The following is an 8887-nucleotide window of genomic DNA, read 5'->3' as shown; positions in this document are numbered from 1 at the left end:
GGTATAGACAGAGGATGGATGGATGGATAATAGATAGACAGATAGATCTTTCCTCCCTCCCTCCCTTCTTCCTTCCTCCTCCTCCCTCCCTTCTTCTCCCTGCCTTCCTTTCCCCTTCCTCCTCCCTTTTTCTTTCGTCCTCCTTCCTCCCCTCCTTCCTGCTCTTCTTCCTTCCTTCTTCCTCCTCCTTCTCTGGCAGGGACTCGAGTGTGACGGCCCTGGAGGGAACAGGCTGTCCTGAACGGCCCCGGTCCCCCGTCCCGTCGTCGTCATCGTCTCCCAACCCCTTTGAATCGGCCAAACTCAGCCAACCCTCGTCCAAAGCTGGTTGGGAGCCAGCGATCCCTCTGGAAACCCGTCTTGTTCTGAATCGTGATCTGGCTGCCCGGCTATGGACCAAACTATTCCGACTTTTTTTCCTAAGCCCTCACCTGAGAAGGGGTGGGAGGAAAGCGCCCCCCCTTCTCGTGGACCCCTGCAAACTCCTGCTCGCCCCACTGCAACGGGAGAGGGAAAGGGGAGCACGCTGCCCGTCCCTCCCTCCCCCTCCCTCCTCCCCCCTCCTCCTCCCGCTAGGTGGAGGGCAGCACCTTGCGCCGTGTTGAGAAATCCTTCCCTCGGAAGGGACTTTGCTCACCTGAGTAAAGAGTCCCTCGGGCTGTTTGTGGACTTAAGGTGGGCCTCACCGGCCCCCCTGCCTAGACTGGCACCCATCAGGCACTGCCCCCTCCCGTCCCCCCCTGTCCCCGTGCCCTAGGGCAGCCAACGGCTCTGCCCTGCCAGGACCTGCCCCTTCTACCTGCCGCCCTCCCGGCCAGGGGAGACAGATAAGTAGGGGCAGCCCCGCGGGAAGGGCTGGTGGAAGCAAGCGCCGCGTCCCAAGACACAGCCCAGGCGGCCCAGAAGTGAGTGGCGCTCGGGGGAGGGGGGCAGCCTTGGGGAAGGGAGGGAGGGAGGGAGAGAGGAAGAGCAGGGGGGAGTAAGTAAGTAAGAAAGGAAGAAAGGATAAGATAGAGATTTTTGTTTATATATTTTCTGTGTATTACGTTTCTTTTTGTACTGTATATTTTAACGTTTGGAAATTTAATAAATATTATTTTTTAAAAAGGGAAGGAAGGAAGGAAGGAAGGAAGGAAGGAAGGAAGGAAGGAAGGAAGGAAGGAAGGAAGGAAGGAAGGAAGGAAGGAGGTAGGTAGATAGGTGCCTGGGGAGGGAGTGCAGGTGAGGTTCTCTGAGAGATGCTGGTTGGGGACATTGTGAGGAGGGGGGCTTCTCTCCCCAGGATGAGAGGTCAGGGAGGAGGGTGCCTGTTCTGCCTTCCAGAGGGAGGGAGAGAAGGAAGAGATTCAGGGAGAAGGGGAGGACACTCAGGGCGGGCCACCTACTCCCCCTCCCAGTGCTCCCAGCCCACTGTCTCCCCCCCCCCACATGCACACCTATTGTTTAAAGGGGAGGGAGTCTCAGCCCCTTGGATAATTGGCAGGGTTGGAGGAGGCTCAGTGGAAAGCCTTTGGTGGCTCTAGGGGTCTGCAGTGGGGGATGGGGGATGGGGAGGCCTTGCCTGCAATTGAACTGGTTGAGGGATCAGAAAGATGCCCCCTCTCCACTGATACAGACCCCAAAGACACATTGGGGGGGCGCTACAGTGAACTGTCCCAGGGGACATAATCCCCATTGCACCCCCTCACCATTCCTGATCCATTCCATTCCTCCACCCTCGGCTTGTTTTGCAATCTCCCCCCCCCCATTCCCACTGCCTTGGGTAAGAGCTGAGAGCTTGGCCAAAAACTATGCCAGGATGCCTGGCTCCCCATGGCAGAGCAGTGAAAACATGGACCATTTTAAGCCATGAAACGGATGGCTTCCTAGCACCTTCCTTCCTTCCTTCCCTCCTTCCTTTCTTCCCTCCTTCCTTCCTTCCTTCCCTCTCTCCCTCCTTCCCTTCCTTTCATTTTCCTTTCCTCCTCCTACTTGCTTCCTTCTTTCTCCCTCCTTTCCTTTCCCTCCTTCCCTCTCCTTCCTGCCTGCCTCCCTTCATCTTTCTTCCTTCTTTTCTTCCTTTCTTTCCTTCCTTCCTTCCCTCCCCTCCCTCCCTGCTTGCCTCCCACTTCTCCTTCCTTCCTTCCTTCCTCCCTCCCTCCCCTTTTCTTTTCTTCCCTTCCTTCCATCACTTCCCCCCTCCCCCCCTCCCTCCTTCCATCCTTCCCTCCCTCCCTCCTTCCCTCTCCTTCTTGCCTACATGCCTGCCTCTGCATGCTTTCCTTCCTCTTCCTTCCTTCCTCCTCCTCCCCCCTTCCTTTCTTCCTTCCCTCCCTCTCTCCCCTCTCCTCATTTTCCCCTCCCCAACCCCTTGGCTCCATCAACTGAGTTCTCCAGAAAGTTGTCAAAAAACCCCCCCCCAGCATTTGAGGTTCATCAGAGCCGACCGCAGGCAGTTTGCAGCTGGGAGAGAAGAAACGCTTAGTGGTGGCCACGTCTCTCTGCCATGCGTAAGTCCCTGCCACATGCCTCTCCTTCCTCCAACAGGCCCATCGCGATGTTGACGCCGGTGGCTTGCATGGTGGGCATGCTCTGTCTTTTCGTCCAGGCCAGTCGGGATGCGCTGCCCCCCATGAGCAAAGAGAAGGCCTCCATTTTTTCCGACTTGAGCCCTGCGGAGCTTCGGGCCGTCCGGACATTCCTGATGAGTCGTCCCGAACTGGGACTCCAACCGAGCAAGGGGGGGTCCCTTGCCAAGAACAGCCTCTTCCTGATCGAAATGCTCCCCCCGAAGAAAAACCAGGCCTTGTGCCACCTCGCTTCCAGCACGTGGCCCCCGCGTCGACGCGCCCGAGCTGTGGTCTTCTTTGGTGCCGGCACCAAGCCCAACATCACAGAGTACATTGTGGGGCCGCTGCCCGTGCCGACATTCTATCGCCCTTCTGGCCAGCCGGTGGACTTTACTACCAGACCCATGACCCAACTGGAGTACAAGCTGGTCTTCGACAAGCTGGCTGAATTACTGGCCCCGCTGAACCAGTTCTTGAAGGATGTTTCAGGTTTCGGCCTCAAGGACTGCCATGACCAATGCCTGACCTTCACCGACATCGCCCCACGTGGCCTCGCCTCTGGGGAACGGCGGACGTGGATCATTGTTCAGCGTGCCATTGAGGGCTTCTTCCTGCATCCCGTTGGGTTGGAAGTCCTGATCAATCACCGGGAGCTGGACCCCGTCCAGTGGTCCATCGAGACTGTGTGGTACAATGGTCAGTATTTTGGCACTCCAAGGGAACTGGCCCAGCAATATGCGCAGGGCAAGGTGCCCATCGTTAAGCTGGTTTCCCATCCAGACCAAACCCTCTTCTCCAGCTTTGTGCCACGTGGACAGTTCAATGCCGGGCCCCCGACCAACATGCATGGCACCAAAGTATGTGAACCGCAGGGATGCCGCTACTCCGTGCACGGCAATCTTGTAGAATACAGCGGATGGAGCCTGGCCTTCCGGCTACGCACATCGACTGGCCTGCAGCTTTTCGACGTGCGGTTCAATGGGGAGCGCATTGCCTACGAGATGAGCGTACAGGAGGCCATTGCCTTCTATGGAGGGAACTCCCCAGCCGCCATGCAGACCAAGTACATTGATGTCGGATGGGGCATGGGAAGCGTCACTCATGAACTGGCTCCCGGCATCGACTGTCCAGAAACGGCCACCTTCATTGACGCCTACCACCACTATGATGCTGATGCGCCAGTCCGCTACCCCCGTGCCATCTGTATCTTTGAGCTGCCTACGGGTGTGCCCCTGCGCCGCCACTTCGACAACAACTTCCAAGGAGGTTCCACCTTCTATGCAGGCCTGGAGGGTCATGCCCTGGTGATCCGGACCACTTCCACCGTCTACAACTATGACTACATTTGGGACTTCCTGCTCTTCCCGAACGGTGTGCTGGAGACCAAGGTTCACGCCACAGGCTATGTCCATGCCTCCTTCTACACACCAGAGGGGATCCACTACGGCACTCGTCTCCATACACACTTGCTGGGCAACATCCACACCCACTTGGTACACTACAAGATTGATCTAGATGTTGCAGGTGAGTTCTCTCTGCCACAGCAGATGGAGTGATGGGGACCCCTGGGTTCAAAACTCCACCGTAATGGCCAAACTTTTATGGACAGAAGCTTTTCGTCCAGTCGGCCATGTCCATGGAAACAAAATCATCATCATAATCCAGGGGTGTGAAACTCAATTTTATTGAGGGCCGCATCAGGATTGGGGTTGACCCTAGGGGGCTGAGGTAATTGTGGCCAGCTCGACATTGCTCATGTCAGTGGGGTGCCTGTGGAGACCTGGGTGGGGCTACACAGATCCATTGTCTCCAAGGGCCCCTCGCTGATTCCAGGGTGGCCCCGCTAATCTAAGCCTGACCATGTTCGGGTCCAGATGGCCTCCACCAAGTTTTAGATCAGTGCCCAGCCGACCTGAGGTACTGGGGGATGGTCCTTTACTATTTCCAGAACAGCCTCGCGGGCCCGCTCTAACCACATCGTGGGCCGGATCTGGCCCCCAGGCCTTGAGTTTGACACCTCTGCCATCATCCCTTGCGGGATGGAGTCAGGGCAATTGAACGGAGCTAGCAGAGTGTTTGAATGGCCGGATGCCCTTCCTGTCACCAATGCAGAGTTTTGTTTGGCAGATATATCCTCATTGTGCCCAGAAATATTTGCCTCTACCTAGGATTGAATTCACAGCCTCCTGATTGTGAGGTGAGACCTCCACCTCTAGGTCACTGCACCACTCTGTGGAAGCAAAATAGTCTCCAGGAATAGCTTTCCTTGAAGTAACTTCTAAAGCTCTTCTTTTAAATGGTGCCCATCTCCAAGAAGTCCCTTCTACAAGATTGTCCTCTCTTCTTCTGTGGTGAGGAGTGTGCCATTTTAATGTTGTCCTCTCCAAGGCCCTGACTTCCTCTGAGGAAGAATGTAGCATGGGCTGGGTCTAAGGCCCAAATCCAGGGTTGGGATTCTACCGGTTCGGACTGGTTTGGGTGAACCGGTTCGCTCCAATGATCAGGTTCGCCCGCCCGCCTGCCCCTGCGCTTTACTTACCTTTATCTTCTCAGCTGATTGACAGGGCAGAGCGGATTGCCGCGCCTCAGCTGTGTTACTCCCAAGTGATAATACAGAAGGTTAGTATTTGTATGTGTGATCACCAAACCGGTTGTTAAACCGGCAGCTTCCCACCCCTGCCCAAGTCAGACCCGTCTTTACATCCAAGAATTCTGGGGTTCACCTCTAGCTACCTTTACAGAGTCATCCCTGTAAACGGGGTCACACAACAGCCAATTCTGAGCCAAAACTCATTCTTTGGGGGGACAGGCTCTTTCTCCTGCCTGTGACTACAATCTCCATCACTAGACTCCAGGGGGTTTGGTCACGTCTTCCCGGTTCCCTCTTCAAACCTCAAATGATCAGGAGTTCCTTCTGCTTCTTGGCGATCGATCGATCGATCAATCAATCAATAAGAATAGAGCTGGAAGGGATCTTGGAGGTCTTCTAGTCCAAACCCATGCTCAAGTAGGAGACATACCATTTTAAATAGATTGTTGGCAAGTTTTTTTTTTTTTTTAAAAAATAAACCTCCAGTGATGGAACACTCACAACCTCTGGTGGCAAGTAGTTCTATTGGTTAATTGTCCTCACTGTTGTCCTCACAAGTTTCTCCTAAATTTCAGGTTGTTTCTCTCCTTGATTAGTTTTTTTATCTATTGTTTCTTGTCTTGTTTTCTGGTGCTTTGGAAAATAAATGGATCCCCTCTTCTTTGGGGCAGACCCTCAAATCCTGGAAGACTATCATTTCCCCCCCCCCCAGTTCTTCTTTTCTCTAGACTACCCAAACCCTGCAACCATTCTTTGTATGTTTTTGTCTCCAGGCCTTTAATTGTCTTAATTGCACTCCTTTGAATTTTTTCCAAAGTCCCAACATCTTTTTTTTTGTAACGTGGGGACCCAAACTGGATGCAGTTATTCCAGGGTTGGCCTTATTAAGGCTTTACAAAAGTGGTACTAATCCTTCCCACGGTTTTGAGTCTGAGCCTCTGTTTATACAACCCAGGATTGTGTTAACTTTTTTGGCTGCCGCAGGACACTATTCAATAGAAGCGAATGTTTTTCATCTCCTCCCATGCAAGATGAATGTCAGGGTTCCAAATAACGCGCCCATCGATGGGGCCCTCACTCCCAGCTGTCATGGAAGACTGATGGAAAACATTCTGGTCTTGGCCTCCTTCGCAGGGACCGCCAACAGCTTCGAGACAGTGGACATCGCCTTCGAGAACATATCGCTCCCCTGGCAACCGAGCCACCGGCTGGTGCAGCCACGCTTGAAGCGGGAGCCACGCCTCCGCGAGCGCCAGGCCACGTTCCCCATTGGCAAGCCCCTCCCTCGCTACTTCCTGATCTCTAACCCCAGCCAGAAGAACCGCTGGGACCACCCACGCAGCTACCGCATCCAGCTCAACTCCCACGCCGGCCTCGTCCTACCTCGTAACTGGAAGGAAGAGAACGGTGTCCCCTGGAGCAGGTGAGCTGGGATGGGGCAGGATGCAACCCCAGTGGTGAAGGGACCATGGCCTTTCTTGACTGCCATCCCCGAGTCTTCCCAAAGGAATGTGTTCTGACCCAGCTCTCAAAACCCACTAAAGTTAATTCAAAGATTCCTTTATTAGGCGTGCCAGCAGCCTGGCAAAAAGTTTCTCTCTCAACACTGGCTAACAAGTCCGGCCAGCTGGAAGATGAATAATTGTCTGCCACATCTATTCATCTCTGCCCTCCCCTGCCTTTTATCCCCAGAGCTAGGGTGGGGCTTCCCTAGCAGTGGTGCTCTTCCGTCCCAAGGATCGGTCCATAGATTTCCACTACTCTCCTCTCCTCTGCCTTCTGCATATCCATGTCAGGCACTGGACCCAGCTGTTCCTCCTCTTCCTCATCATCCACCTACACACCTGTGGGCTGTTGACTGTCCATCTAAGGGTGACAGTGGCCCAGGTTCCACCTCTGCCTCTGTCTCTCTCTCTCTCTGCCAGCTCCATTCCCTCTCCCCCCTCGGAGCTCTCAGGTTGCTTTGATGCTGACCCTGACTCCCATGTATCCTCCTCTGATTCAGCTGCTGGAGAGGCTGGCACCCAGCAGGCTACAACAGAGGGCTTCATGCAATAGAGAGAGAGGTTGGAGTGGGGCTGAACAGGGCTGGGCTTCGGGGTCTTATTTCAATAGGGTCAGTTTTAGAGTACAAGAATAAGGGGTCTCTGCCCTGTAGCATTCATTCCAAGGGGGTTAGCGAAAAAAAATGGGGAGGCAGTAACTGCAGGCACTTTGGATACAAGGCTGGGTTGGAGGGCAGCGTGAGCGTAAAAAGCAGAGCTGGATTTAGGGAGACAACCAAGGCAGCATCCCCCAGTTCTTGTGGGGAGGCTCAAAGGCAGCATCAGGGAATGGAGAGGGGGTGCTGTAGCAGAGACGCAGAACAGGATCACAGAGGGCTCCAGGTTGCTGGATGTCCTGCATCCAGTATGGAGATGTCAACACAATGGTGACGTGCTGTGACGCAGAGACAGACGGAGGGAATCAGGGACATCAGACATGGGCATTTCGTCTAGACAAGTGGGGCAGGGTCACCCCAACCACACCTGGAGGTTGAGGAAGGACATGCTCTCGGCAGGTACCACATGGCTGTGACTCAACACCACGAAAATGAAGGCGTCAGCAGCAGCTTGTACATCCAGAACGACCCGTGGCACCCCAGCGTGAGCTTTGAAAACTTCCTTCGGAATGACGAGAGCATCGACAAGCAGGTTGGAGAGAGAATGGTGTGTGTTTGTGTGTGTTTTGTGTGTGTCTGCATGCGTTACTAACCGGAGACTACTTTCCAACAGGACCTGGTAGCCTGGGTGACAGTGGGGTTCCTCCACATCCCCCACTCAGAGGACATCCCTAACACAGCCACACCCGGAAATGTAGTGGGTTTCTTACTGCGTCCCTTCAACTTCTTCGACGAAGACCCTTCGGTGGCATCCCGTCGCACGATCATCGTGCGTCCCAAAGAGGCTGGGAGTGGGAATGGGGTGCAGATTCAGCGCTGGACTCCAGAGAGCCCCGGACACTGCGTGACGAAGGAGCCCTTCAGCTACAATGGCACCTACAGCCCCATCTAGTTCATCCAGGACTTCTGACTGTGGAACGCTGCCGTTGCCGGTTTGAAACACGCCCCAAAGGACCTCATCTAACGACCCCGTGGCCAGGCAGGTCTGCGGGCAGAAAGACTGAGGAAGAACCCGGCCATGCTGCCTCCCCCCCACCATTTGGTGTTCTGTCAGATCCTTTCTTGGACTGGCTGTCACTCGACTGCCAGCAGGTGCTGGCAATTCTGCCTCGCTTGCTCCCCCTCCTGGTCCATTACTGACTCCACAGCAAGGGGCAAAATTTGAACTCAAGGCCACAAAGGGTGAGTCTTGGAACTTGAGGGTTCCAGGTATTTCATCCCTGTAGTTGCACTTCCCCAGAGCAGGGCTCCTTCTGTGGGCCAGGGGAAACCTCTGCCCTACCCAGCAGGGCTGTCATGAAAATAAATTGAGATAACCTTTCAAAATGCAGTTATTTACAAATGATGCCACACACAAAACACACTCTTGAAAGGCAGCCTGTGATGAAGGAGGGCCAAGAACATTGAGCCCCAAAACTCCCCCACGACCCATGTGCCACTGAAGGCCCCGCCCATAGCGCCAGTCAACAGCCACTCCCCTACCAATGTGGCCTGCGTAGCCACAACACCCCTCGGTAGCCCTGCCAGGGAAGTTACTCTGCAACGCACTGTCCCCAAGCGCCCAAACCAACCCTTATAGGTAGTCCT

At 54.6% G+C, this 8887-nt stretch overlaps 1 protein-coding gene across 1 annotated transcript; it reads left to right on the top strand.

Moving 5' to 3' along the window:
- The first annotated feature begins 883 nt into the window (after positions 1–883).
- On the top strand, positions 884–8602 carry AOC1 (amine oxidase copper containing 1). The gene is made up of 5 exons (XM_058179324.1): positions 884–905; positions 2527–4073; positions 6274–6562; positions 7700–7832; positions 7914–8602. Exons 2-5 carry the CDS (start codon positions 2537–2539, stop codon positions 8190–8192), a joined length of 2238 nt encoding a protein of 745 aa, XP_058035307.1. The 5' UTR covers positions 884–905; positions 2527–2536; the 3' UTR covers positions 8193–8602.
- The last annotated feature ends 285 nt before the right edge of the window (positions 8603–8887 follow it).

This window comes from Ahaetulla prasina, chromosome 4 (genome assembly GCF_028640845.1).
Source record: "Ahaetulla prasina isolate Xishuangbanna chromosome 4, ASM2864084v1, whole genome shotgun sequence".
NCBI lineage: Eukaryota > Metazoa > Chordata > Lepidosauria > Squamata > Colubridae > Ahaetulla > Ahaetulla prasina.
This window is presented reverse-complemented; position numbering and strand designations above follow the sequence as displayed.